Here is a 13,807-nt window from a genome sequence, read left to right as displayed (position 1 = left end):
AAATGATTTAACTTTCAAATCAAGCAGGTGTACAGCATTTTCTCGACATAAAAAACCAACAGCTTGTCAGGCTTTGTCAGACCCTTTACAATAATTACTTCCACAGCCCACATTTTGTTTGATGGTTTAGATAATTAACTTCTTTACACATCAAAGTTCCATCGTCCGTATGTTCTATTTCCTTTCTTCCGGACATTAAAAAAAAAAAAATCTTTCAAAAGCAGAAGCACTCTCAAATCAATTTTCTTCAATAAGTACAGCTAACATGGAACTGAAAAGCCTACTGTAATCTTCAATGGGTCAATAGATGGTATTTGTTTTAGCCCCGGACTGAAATGCAGCTGTTTGCCATATTCTACAAAAAGGATTCAGATGTTCTGATTAGGTCAGAGATTATTTCAACATGCTGTATTTTAATCATGAACTCTAGAAAGAAAAAGATAACTTCTGATTAACATTATCTGGACTAGAAATTATGAGTTTCTACACAAATAGCTCCAGCTTTTACAAATTCCTTTCCTATAAGTACAATATGGCAATCAAATATGTAATAAAAATATACATTAAAAGGTATATAGAATCATTAATGTAAATGTTTAGAAGAATCTACTGTATCCTCAATGCCTTTTACATTAGGGTCACAATAGAAAACAGTACTTGTTTCATAAGAATCAGCAGAACAAAGGAGTTCTCAGCTGAGGGAAACAAATTCTAAGCCATTTCTTGTCAAGTTTAGGCCCATCCTTCTCACTGAGGTAAGACACCTGGGCAGACTTTCATTACATAGCCATACTTCAAATCCACTCTGAGATTACCGATCACACTGACGCTTGTATAATCAATACCTGATCTGCATAATCCATCTATTTATTCAAGATCTAGAGACACACATAAAAATTGAAGCTCTACTGCTCCTAAAAACTGAACTTAAAATATAGGCTATACATTTAAGTTGTAACTGTAGAGCACCAAATCTCCAAGTTACTTCAGTTCATTTGGGACATACATAAGCAGTCTAAAAATATATATATATATATATACACACACTTAATAACTCCTTCTTCTGAAATACTTCTATTCAAATACCACCATTGTCAAGACATGCATAGAAAGGTGCATTCAAACAGACCAGTCCTCCAATACATCTGTTCAACAGCTGATCTAAACACAATTAGGAAGATTAAATATTAACATTATGACAGCTCCCACTTCACAAAGACAGTAATCTAAACTGGGCCAGCTTAAAACAAAAGTGGATGGTCATGGATCCTATCTGATGCCTCTGTTATAAGCTAATGAAGATGCAGAATTAAAGAAAAAAAAAAATAGCAGTGTTCCTACATGAATTTTTACATTAAAGAACACATTAGAGTAGAATTTACTGTTATGCTGACTTCAGCAAACATACATCTAATGTGGTTACTGCATCAGTCCTCTTCTCTTGCCTTTCATAAACACATTTACATAAAACCTGAAACCATGCAAAAATTTAAAGACTGACATATTTTCATTTATATAACCCCAAACAAAACAGGAAGGAAATAAAAGCCAAGATGACTATGAACACAAAATTAAAATGAATGCTTTTGCTTTTACACTCTCTACTTCAGAGTAATTACATTAACTAGCCTGTTACCACTGAATATTTTACTGCTTGCATGGCCTCACCAGCAGAGAGGATAAGATATGTCCTCTAGGACTGGAGATGTAATAACTTGATGCTTTAAACAGATTTTTGCTAGTACACTTCTTTCAAAAAACAAAAACAACTCTACACCCTGTTGAACATGTGCAATACTGGCTAAATGTATGCTAAAAATTATAAAATAAATAAAAAAAAAATTAAAAAAGGGTTTGTTTGTTTTTTTTTTAAAAAAAAAACAAACCACACAATAATTCTGGGATACCCAAATACTGGAGTACATGTACTGTTTTGCTGATTACCCACTCTCACAGAACAAGTGAAAATTAAAATAATAGTAAGTATTAAGTCCTCTAGTTCTCCTGAGCTGTTTAAGCAGGCTGGAACAAAAAATATTCTAAAGGGTCTTGCCTAAGCACAGTACACAGATGACTAGATTTCAGAACAAACTATGATTCAAAGTATATAATGAAACTCCTTTATCATCCCTTAACCTGTTCAGGTAAAAAAAAAAATTAAAAAATACACAAAAAACAACACAGATTCTTGCGTAACAATTAAGAAATGGCTTTGCTTATAGGCAGTAAGATGAATAACTTCCACATTGCCTAAACAGGACCTCTTAAAAGGCAAGCAGATAAAGCAACGGCACAAACTTTCAAGGAACAGTCACAGTGAATCCAGGATTAGAAGTAATCTGTGGGCAGGCAGTGACACATCTGGAGTGGGTATGCACCCAATAATATTGTTCAAAGCTAGGGATGCAATCTTGGCTTTCTTTCATTTTGTAGTAATTAACAAAGTATCACAGAGTGGAATGCATGCACTCTTCATGCTAAGGATAACATACTACATCTGCTACTGCTGCTTCCCTTTATTACCTGATAGACTGGATGCTTATGATAGTTCTAAAGTGAATTCCAGAATGAAATAGTAATCTTATAGCCATCAATGTACAGCCCAGCTTTCACCACTCAGACAAATAAGCATCTCATCTTTAATCATGACACTTTTTCTTGAAACAAAATACGCTTAAAAGCCCACACGAATAGAAGGAATACAACTGCACATTATTTCCCCCTTTTCATTTATTCCCATGTACTCCCATTCATTCCCATGTAGAAGTTACAGAAAAAAAAAAACATGTATGTTTGATAGAAAGGGTATCAGACCCAAAAAATTCAAGTACATTTAGGCAGATACTTTGGCCCAAAGAATAAAATTAATCTTATTATCCTTATCAAACAGGACAGTTTTAAAATAATCCTTAATGTTCATTTCCAGCTCTCAAAAAAAAGTATCTTTGTGCCTTAATTTTATGGAAGACCTGAAATGAAAGCAGCAAACAAGCAAACAAGCACAACTCTCTGACTTCACAGTGATAGTCACCAACCAACTACAGACTGAAGTATAACCCTCTGACTGTTCTGCATAATAACCACTGCATTTTACTTGAAATGACTCTGCATGTCCTCACACTTTAAGCTATTCCATCCATGAGTTAGACATGACAGCCTCTTCTGAAACAAACCACAGAATGGTCTGGACTACTGGAAGAATTTTAATACACAGATGAGCGAGTCTATTTGAGACTGAGAAACACACAGCATAATCTTACAGGAGAGGTATGCCTCCACATCTGGAGATGTTTACAAACACTTCTCCCAGAGTTTCTAACTCCAGTCTAATCAAAGCTCTGTCCTTCCCCATAAGCAATTTATTTAACCAAGAATTAAGGGAAAATGAATCTATGTATATGTCCACCTCCCTCTGAACTGAATGTGGAGCACTTTTTGCAGAACTCACACCACATTTGGCAGTTAACGGCACTGCAAATTTAAGCACCAACGACTTTTTTCTTCTTTCCTAAAAATGCTTTAACAAAAGAATGGAAAGACCAAATAATCTTAACTAACAGCAGTTTCCACAGCTTCCAGAATCTGGCTCCTGCAATCATGACTTTGTTTGGACTAGTGTTTATTTTTTTCAAAATGCATTATTTTCATAGTATTCTGAATCTTCCATACCAGTTATTTAGTAATTGTATAGATATAAAATTTAGCGACCATGACCTCCCTATGGTAACCACTGACAATCTTCAGTAAAGCCAATAAAAGGTGCGCTTGCAAATCTCTTGTTAAAGGTAGCTTGAAGTCATTAGGAACTTACATACTTGACTCCAGCATGCAAAGATGAACAGACCCCACACTGTAACTTACTCAGTAATTTGGATTTTTTTTCTGAGGAGCAGAACATTCCTATGTGAATGGGCAGTTAGTATGCTTTACTGCTCATTTGCCAGCAATCAAATCCATTTGCCATCACGGCTCCCATCTACCTTTAAGCTCCATCTAAAGTAACTTAAAATTTAAGGTTTTGCTAGTGTTGTCAGATTCTCTGTAAAGCACAGTCAAGTTTGCCTACCTCTTATAATTAACTTTAAACTATACTTTCCTGCATAGAACTTCTCTCTCTAGCCCTTCATCTGCTCAATTCCTCTCAACATAGTGTCCTCTACCCAACCTATCACACCAGTTCCATCAGTCCTCTTCCTTTCACATTACCCTGTGCTGTGCTTAGTTCACTATTCGAAATACAATTAAAATCACTTCATAATATAGTTCCATCCTGACTTTAACTGCATATTCTGGCATATAAGGAATCTCCTACTTTGCTCCATGGCTGCCTTCAAGTTAGGGCATCAATGTATGTATCAAATATTCCTAATGAAGAATGACTAGCCAAATACATAGCAGAGATAAGAATTTTCTCCAATTCTGACTGTTGAACTGCTCCTCTCCTTTCTAAAATCACTGCTTGCCATCTTAAGTATAAATTCTCTAGAGCAGAAAATGCCTACTTCCACTGTTGCTTATCTGCACACCACCTATCACAAGGAAAGCTACAGGTAAAACACCCACGGTCTTAATACAAATTACGACCATGAAAATTAGCTCTTCAGAAACAGGTCTAACAGTAAGTCAGTGATGCTCAGGATAGCAATTCCTTTTGGAGATCGCATGGTCATAGATGATGCCCAATAGGTAGGTTTCTGTTAAGAATGCACATCTTTCTTTGCTACTTAAGCACACGATTTTTAAAAGCACTTAACACTGGGGAGCTGTATTGATAATTCTGATTACTTAAGAGACCCTAGCAATAGTTAGGTCAATAACTGAATGCTTCAGATCACATCTTTCATAGAAATTCTTGGCCTCTTTTACTGTTATTTCTATGGCGGTTTAAGGAGATGTGTGAACTAGAAACTTTCAGTTGATTCTGTAAATATCTGATTGCAATCAAACATAATACTTCAAACGTATGCAAAAATACAGGGGTAGATAGAAATTTATTCTGTTAGTTTGCAAATGAACACTTACCAAGGTTACTTCATATTAATAACGACTACATGTAGCACTATGAATGCCAAGTATCTGAAACACAGATTAGAAATCTAATCAATATCATTTTCACCACCTTTGACATGCAGTTTTCTGATCAGCCCAGATCAGCTTGTAACTGAGTCACTACTGCCTGGCTCCATGAGAACACAGGCCTAACTTGTTTCCTTTTCTTTACATGCTTTGTATATCTACACATTTGGATATTTTGCAACTTCAACAAGAGCATCAACTCAATTAGTTTCTATGGTATAATTACCCTGCTTGGGTTTGGCCTCATGCCCTAAAACACCCTTTCAATAATGACCCAGAAAGACACTGTCTAGCTGGTCTCATTGCTTGAGGGCATCACATCAGAACAGCAGTAACAACGTGAACAATGTTCAGTTTTGCTCTAGACTACTACGTGTAAGTAATTCTTAGAACACTTGTAGCTTACTAAATTACAGCTTGCTTATGCTGACAAGTTACTAATTGACTAATCAAATTTCAGACAGCTCCATTCTGTTTTATTCAGAATTGAGCCCACGAGAGTAATTCAGTTGGTTATGACACTCAGAGGCTTAGCAAATACTCTAAAGGCTTCTGAATCCTGTTAAACCTTATGCAGTACTTCCAAATCCATACATTTGAAAGTCATGAGTAAAATACTGGTAAAGCACAGGTTTTCTTGTTATTCTGGTTAGACCTCAAGCTAATTCATCAGAACCATCACAAATAAGAATTTAGCTAAAAAAAAAAAAAAAAAAAGAGTATTTTTCACACTTTCACAAGATTCACAGAGATGCGGCTTTCAGAAAAAAAAAAAACAGAAATAAATACTGTTACAGTTGGAAATGCTACCTTTAACATCAGCATTCCGATCCACACAGCGACAATACACAGGACAAAAGGAATCACAATAATATCTGATTTGCATGTTAGTAACATCTGAATATGAGCCTGTGCAAAGTCCAAAGTTAAAAGGCTGACATTGCCTTCCATGACACTTAGATCTGGCCAACAATGAAGAAAGATATGCATAGGGGGAGAAAGGAAGGGTGTACTGCACCCTGACAAGTCAGCACTGCACAGGGTGCAGTGCCTGCCAAAGGGAAAGAGAGGCCTGTACCAAGAAAGAGAAGGATGTGAGAGTTAGATCCAAGACCTCAAAAGAAAATTTAAGCATACCATGAACACCACTGCAAACCTTGAAACATATTCAATCTTATGAAATCAAATGCCTCACAATAAATCATTAATACTAATGCTATACAGCAAACTTGGTTGTCTGCAACATCAAGTTCTTACCTCCCCTTCACATACACACTAATAAATATTTTGCATGTATATTGGGCTTTGCATTCACATACTGCAAGGCATTCACTTGTGTCATTTGAAGGAACTTATAAGCAGCTGGTCTGTAAATAGGACATGAAAAATACAGTTAACAAGTGCCAAAACCACTTGAAGCCCACATAGAGCAGTATTCTGTACTAGCTGTTATTCCTAGACTTCTAGCATTTACCAGCAATTTCTTTAAGGTCTAATAGTTCCTATAACGGATAGCACAGTATTTCTATTAATAAACTACCACACCTGTTTGTGCAAAATAAACAAAATCTGCTTCCAACAGAGGAAAGCTACAAACCACTGAAATTTAACAGCATCAGAGCAGTAAGAGATCGACATCAAAGCAACAAGAGATCTGTCCCTGCCCATTGCAGGGGGGTTGGAACTAGATGATCTTAAGGTCCTTTCCAACCCTAACTATTCTATGATTCTGTGGCAACACCCAACAGTGCATGGCATACTGCAGGCCAAAGCCTGGCCTGTGCCACCTAATTTTAAGTCTATGATTAAAAAAATTGTACAAACATCTTCACGGTTAGTCGCAAAACAACAAAATGAACAGGGCAGGGTCCCACGTGTGTAACAACACCGCAGGCTACAAGAAAACCAACACAAGAGTGAAAAACGTTAAAAGGTGCTCGCTGCCACCTCCCAGCAGCAAGCAACCCATTGTCTAGCGGTTCCTCCCGAAATCGCATAGTTAGGAGGCTGTGAAGCTGGGAGCGAGCTGGCAGCCGGGTACCAGGCGGCATCGCTGCCTGGCTCTGAAAGCCGGGCCGCTGCTCAGCATCTTGGTTTCGACACCAGCAGCGGAGGGAGCCACTTCCCGAGGCTGCGGCCGCATCCCCCCACGGCAGTAACACTTCGCATGCCGCTGCTCGCATCTGCCCGCCGCGACCTACGAAACGCAAAACCACGAACACAGATGGAGTTAGCAGAAGCCCCCGCGGCCGCAGGCACCCCCCCCCACCCGCCGCCCCTCCCGCCCAGCAGCGCTTCATATGTATCCCGACGGGGTTAATACTCAAGGCCCCACAGAAACGGGCAGCCTCGCTAAGTTAGTTAGCAGCAACACATTGTCTAATTGCGTGCCCTAGTTGGTGACTCACTCAAAGGCTCACCCCTGGGGACTGATGGATGAGGAGGCTGAGATGTGCAGCGGAGGGAAGAAGGCAGGAAGGAAGGAAGGAAGGAGGGAGCAGCCTGGCTTGGTGGTGCCCAGTTTCCCCCACCCCGTGTGCGGCTATCGAAAAGGGGGAAGAGAGGGGCAGGAACTGAACCTCGTCCCTTCCCCTCCACGCGCTGCTTGGACCGAGGCAAGAAACGAGGGGGACGGAAAGCGGAGGCCTCTAGCTCTCTTTCCCCCTCCCCGGACCCCGCCGCCGCCACCACAGTGGCCGCAACTCCGGTGCTGAGGCTCACACGCTGCGAGGGGGGGGTAAAATGGCGCCGCCCGCTGGGAGGAGGGGCCGGTTCCGCCACACAGCGGCCGCAACGCGCCGCCGCCTCCATCTGCTGTGTGGCAGCCGCTGCCTCCCAGGGCGAGAGAGGGAAACCGGGGCGGGGCTCGCCGCCGCTTCCTCCCTCCCAGCCGTTTCTTCCCTCCCCCGTTGCTTCCTCTTTCCCCGCCGCCGTAGCTCGCTTCAGGCCGCTGCGGGATCGCTTTCCTCCGCCCGCTTCCCGTAGGTGCTGCCTGGCGGCTGAGGGGAGGGCCGGGGCGGCTGTGGCCGTCGCCGTTCCTCCTCAGCGCGGGGCATCGCTGGAGGGTGGCGATAAGAGGCTTCAGAGCTGCTCCCAGGGCCGAAAGCCCGGAAGGGTTTGGGGAGAGGAGGCTGGGTCCTCTCTAGCACTCACTTCTACAGATGCCTAGCCTCGGTGCAGGTGCCAGCGCACCCGTATCTCTGCAGCTGCAGCATTGTAGAGGTGTTTGACAATAGCACAGAGCCTTCCCCTTGGTGTATGAAGGAGCTATCTGTGTACACTTTGCAGTTGGAAATACCGGTGGATTTTTGCTGCAACACGACAAGCTGTACTACTTCTGTACTGCTACTACTGCATACCATTAATGGTTCAAAGCTGTGCCAGGGGAGGTTTATTTGCAAACTTTTTTTTACTGAGAGGGTGATCAAACTCTGGAACAGGCTTCCTAGAGAGGTGATCAGTGCACCCCATGCCTGTCCAGTTTTGTCTGGACAATGCCCTTACAATGCTTTAGATTCTGGTCAGCCCTGGAAGGGTCAGAACTAGATGATTGTTACAGGTCTCTTCCAACTGAAACAGTCTTTTTTTTTACACTGGGGTGGTTAAATTCATTGGGTTGGTTTTAAGTACCATTTATCTATAAGCAGGGCCTGTGTTTTCTCTCTGATTCCTGGCAATGGCAGCTTTCCTGTGTTCTGTCAACTCAGCGAGTTAATGGGGAAAAGCGTGACTACAGAGCTGGAGCATTTAACCTGTTTTTCCTTTTCTCTTTACCCTTCCTTTCTTCTTTCAACCTTTTCTTTTTTTGACACCTAATTGTAGGGTTCCACTCATCTGCAAGTACACACATAAATTTATTAGGAGACAGGATGATTTGTAACCTGGTATAAATTGGAACTAATAAATGTGACCAACAGAGGTAAAGTTCTTCACTATGAGTGTGGTGAGGCACTGGCACAGGTTGCCCAGAGAAGCTGTGGCTGGCCCCATCCCTGGCAGTGTTCAAGGCCAGGCTGGACAGGGCTTTGAGCAACATGGTTTAGTGGAAGGTGTCCCTGCCTGTGGTGGGGGGGGTTGGAACCAGATGATCTTTAAGGCCCCTTCCAAACCAAACCATTTTATGATTCTGTGATAATGCAAATTCCTGCCTGCACACTGAAGAGGATCCATATTATTTAAACTATGATTCATTCTAAGAAACAGACAGCATAAAGACTTGATAATTTTAGCGTTTTTTTGGTGTTTATTTTGGGGTTTTTTGTTTGGTTTTTTTTTTTTTGAGGGATAAGAAAAGGAGGAAAGTGGGAGCTCTGACAACAACTACAATGATTTTAACATTCTAGGGGCCCTCTGAATTCCAGCTTATTGGAAGTCATTTTCTGCTTTTTCCCTTTATCTTCCTTCTGCTACTTTTTTTTTTTTTGACTACCATTCACTCCCCATCCTTCTTACTACTTCATATAAACACCCTATCATTCCCCTCCGCATTGCGTCCTTCCTGTTCCCACCTCCCACATCAGCATCGGAAAGATGCGTCGATTCTGCTGCTCACTGCGAATGCTGCCAGCCTCTCTCCCTTCTGCTGCTGCTTATGATTATGAAAATAAAGCCGATACCAGGCCAAGCATTGACAGAAGCAGGGCAAAACACCAAGCAGCTATAGTAGTATCCTAGAGAGTAAGAGGCCTCACACTGCTGATTCTTGCATGCACAGCAAAGTCTAGTTACTGCTGTGAGGAGGATGGCCTGAACATTTTAAAATACTGGGTTGAAGCAGAATTATTGATAAGCATTTTCCTGGCCAAAAGACGCATCAAAGCATTCTGCCAAGCCTTGAGGTGACTCAAGTTTTAAGCCAAATTCTGTGATTTGCCAAAACCTTACATTAAATTGAGGAAGGCAAGGCAGCATATTGCTGACATTTCTATGATATGTACCGTGCATATCTTAACATGTACCAGAATTGGTAGGACAGACTAATATGAAAACATAGAAAATAGAGAAATCGCTACGGCAATTCCATATGGTAATTTTAGTAAAGAAATTACTGGGATAATATGGTTGAGCATGTCCAGTGTGAACTATGTAACATTCAGGCTCTTCAATAGAGGCAATGTGACTTGCTGAAATGCCTGACAACATTTTCTGACAATTTTTGTTGCTGTGCAAAACTCTTTTGCCCGTAGTGAGAGGTTACTAGCTCAGAAGTGATGGAAGTTAACTGCCCAATGATGATCTGGGCTGATGGAAGAACTTTCCCCCGTTGCCATTTCTACAGGTGATAATTCCTGGCAGAATAATTGAGCAAGAGAGATACCGACTGGCTATGAAATCTTAAATCCATGCCAAAAAAAAGTTGTTAGAAGACAGGAGGAAAGAGGACTAAGGAACACAACATCCCTTACAGTGCTGTGCCTTCGTGTAGCTGGTAAAAACGCAGTGGCTGCTCCATACTCAAGTCTGAATTCTTACTGTACAGAGAGGGAAAAAAGAGATCAAGTTTTTGTTATGCATTATACAGAACCAAAAATGGGCACATACTAAATTATTTTTCCTTTTTGGGTCACCTTTCAGATCATAAGGTCATTATAAACTGTCTCAGCACTTTTACAAACTGGAGTCTGCTCAAACCATAATACTTAAAAGTTTCACTTTGAATAGGCCTAATTTTCTCTGTCATTTGTTTTCACTTTTTATTTATCTGCAGAACATAAAAAGTCAGAAAAAGATTTTATTTTCCCCTACATATCACATAATTTACATCAGTCACCCCAGGACACCACTGGGGTGTCATTTAAATACAATGAATATAAAGTAATGAAGTTCTTGCTGGAGAGGATGGCCACAATTCTCGGAGAAAGAGAGAGAGAGAGTTTCCAAAGCATGTGGAGAAAACACAACAGGAGACTGAGTGAATTCATCACACCACAAAAATGTCTCTCTCCTGTCGACAAAGTCATTAAAGGAAAATGTACCATTGTTACTCTAGATGCTTGCATTCCTTTAGCATAATAACCTCAGTATAGAAGCATTGGTGCGAAGAGAATTTGCACACACAAGAGAAAGAAAAAAATATTAAAAAAAAAAAAATCCCTATTATGTAATGAAAGAAATCCTCCATGCTCCAAAGAGATGGAGCCTCTGCAGAAGCCACAACTAATAAGGAACCATATGCAGTGGTACAGGATGGTTTCTTTTCCTCCTGCCAACAAGTCGAAGTAAATGCCAACAGGGACAATTCCTTTCAGATAACCCACAAATTATATTCTCCTGTAATTACACAAATGTTCTGCCTTTTGCTGATCCGTAGCCATCCCGGTTTTTAACATCCCTTTCCCATTTCCCTTTTCATATTCATTTACTTCCAGTAATTTCTTCAGTCTCCATTAAAGCAATCTGTTAGGAATGCAGAGATTAGAAAGGTTTGCTGTGTTCAATTTTATTTAATTCTTTGGCGAAGGGTGCCCAAATAAGAGAAAGTGTCACATGCATACAGTAAATAATAGCATATGCCAGTTTCAGAAAATAGGTTGTATTTCTGTGTATATCTCCCTCAAGGAAATACCACTTTAAAGCAATCCACCATGCAGTCCCTGGTAAAAAAGGTACTGTTCGAAAGCTGCAGCAGAAAGCCTTCCCTTTATTATAAATTATCCTATGGTATGGCAAAGTTCTGTTTGCTGTACTATTTAAAATAGAAACGTGCTAATTAAATTATGACTTTTATTGTCAAAACCATATAGAAATTTAATACATAGAAATACATAGTTTTTTTTTAATAGAAAAGCACTACATTGATTAAAGCAAGGGAAATTTGTCTTTGTTTTCAGCAGCTGCATTGGAACAGGGAGCCTACTCAGAAATGAGCAAAGTACTATTGGGGAAACGTACCAGCAAACACCAAATCATACGTGTTAATTACAACAAATATGCTTGCAGACAACAGTGAGCATGCCAGTTACCCATCATTTACTGCCACTGAAGCGCAGGGAAGTGAACTGGTTTGCTGGCAAGTGTCCCAATTAATTGGGCGTGCTATTTATTAGGGCGCTGATTAAAGTGTACTCTGCAATATAATAGTCAAGTATGAAGTTGCCAGCTCTTATTTACTCCTGGCTCATATGGATGAAAGCAGGAGAGTACACTAGCACAATATGAAATAATGGCATATTCTGTGCCAAAATGGATTTAAGGCAATTGCAATACCAGGAAATTAAAGACCTGAAGAAACAGAATTAGGGAGCACCATGATCCTGAAGATCGAAGTTTGTGTTGTGTAATCCAGTTGCGACCAAGACCTTCAATCTATAGTAGTCATTTTGCACATGTATTAATGCTCCTTTTGGATGCAAACATCATATGCACACCCTTAAGTAAGCAACATACAAATGAAACAGAAAATATGATAAAAGCAGATGTTCATTCCTGACAGATCTGAGTCAATTCACTTGAAGAGAAACTACTTTGAGAGGTCCTTTTCCCAGGCACAGGCTCTTTTCAGCCTCTCCAGTTAACTGCCCTGAGACTGTAGCTTAAATGATGCTGGTTTGTTGTATGCTATTCAAAGCCATGGCTTCCAGAAGTGAGGTTGGGAGTTTCCACAGACAAATAAGGAAAACTTATGCTAATAATTGTATACATTATCTGAAGTAACGCTTGAGGTTTGATCTCAACCAAGATAACTGCCAGAGCAAACCAAAATCATGATTTGTAGCAGCAAAGAACTTGGTCCTGGATCATTCTTAGCTTACCTTGTTAGCACTAATGCAAGATCAGGATAGAGGGCCCAAATGGCCATGATTATTAATGAACTTACAAGTCTGCACATGCTTTTGTTCCTACCTACTTCCTAAAGTGGTCACAGTAGTTTGGTAACATCCTGAATTGTGCCTCTATAGCCAGAGATACTCAAGGGTGACCTCTAGGATTAGAGGGCTCCAGCTAAAAGGCTCTAACAACAGAGTTGGTCCAGAGTCTTTTTTACACAGCTGACCGTGCCCAAAAAATACACAGCTCTGAAAAGAGCACCATGACAGTATGCTGGATGTTCTGTCAGGGAACAGAAACAGGGAAAAATGAGAGCAGGAAAAGGAGGCAAAGCTCCAGTTCTCCCAAGCAAAGGGAAAAGCCAACACTAGTAGCCAGAGATTCCTCTAGCTAGGAGGCAGGTAGCAGCTTTAGCTAAACGTTGTCCATATGGATCTCAAAGAACTCACTGAAGCAAAACCAATATCAAGTGATTCATCACCCATGTAATCACACCTGCCCATTACTCTTGCTGTCCTGCCCACCATCATTTAAATGAAACCACCATTCCACACAAAATGCACAAAGTAGCTTAACCCCAGTTGAACCAGAAGCACACTGATTAATAGCAGCATATATTATGACAACTAGGATATCAGGAGTAGGTTTCAGTTTTGGATGCAGTCACCTAAAATTAGGTGTCTGCATGTGGGCTGGGTTTAGGTTTTGATTGGAGTCAGTGGAAACCAAATTAACATGGTGAGTGCAGGCAAGAGACCAGTTCAGTTCATCCGAAAGTAGACCTGTATGTCTGACCATCAGACTTCTCTAGAAGCATTTACTAGGGCTGAGTTTAATTATCTATGTCAAGTACTCTGGGCTATGTTGTCTGGCCTTCATCTGCCTTTCCAGAGAGTACAGGGCTTCATGTAGGTCCTGACATGTATGTCCAGCCCCACAGAGATTTCTTAGATAGCCCAAGGCA

General features: G+C 40.7%; 2 protein-coding genes across 11 annotated transcripts in view; one reads left to right on the top strand and one right to left on the bottom strand.

The window, feature by feature from the left end:
* The window catches only part of SUPT3H (SPT3 homolog, SAGA and STAGA complex component), a 275,316-nt gene extending 267,367 nt beyond the window's left edge, over nt 1-7,949 (bottom strand). The window contains exon 1 of one of the 4 annotated variants that reach the window (XM_062638501.1): nt 7,798-7,949. In XM_062638501.1, coding sequence (XP_062494485.1) covers nt 7,798-7,887 — 90 coding nt within the window. In that variant the 5' untranslated portion in view covers nt 7,888-7,949. Of the gene's footprint in view, nt 1-7,484 lie in introns of all 4 variants that reach the window. The other 3 variants (XM_062638500.1, XM_062638504.1, XM_062638502.1) reach the window with 3 other exon arrangements.
* Nucleotides 1-13,807, top strand: part of RUNX2 (RUNX family transcription factor 2) — a 224,477-nt gene that overhangs the window by 36,635 nt on the left and 174,035 nt on the right. The window lies entirely within an intron of this gene.

Source organism: Pezoporus occidentalis, unplaced genomic scaffold (assembly GCF_034315485.1).
Source record: "Pezoporus occidentalis ecotype Australia unplaced genomic scaffold, CSIRO_AGI_Poc_V1 ctg57, whole genome shotgun sequence".
In the NCBI taxonomy this organism is placed as follows: Eukaryota; Metazoa; Chordata; class Aves; order Psittaciformes; family Psittacidae; genus Pezoporus; species Pezoporus occidentalis.
The sequence above is the reverse complement of the archived record's forward strand: the minus strand, read 5'-3'. Positions and strand labels throughout refer to the sequence as shown.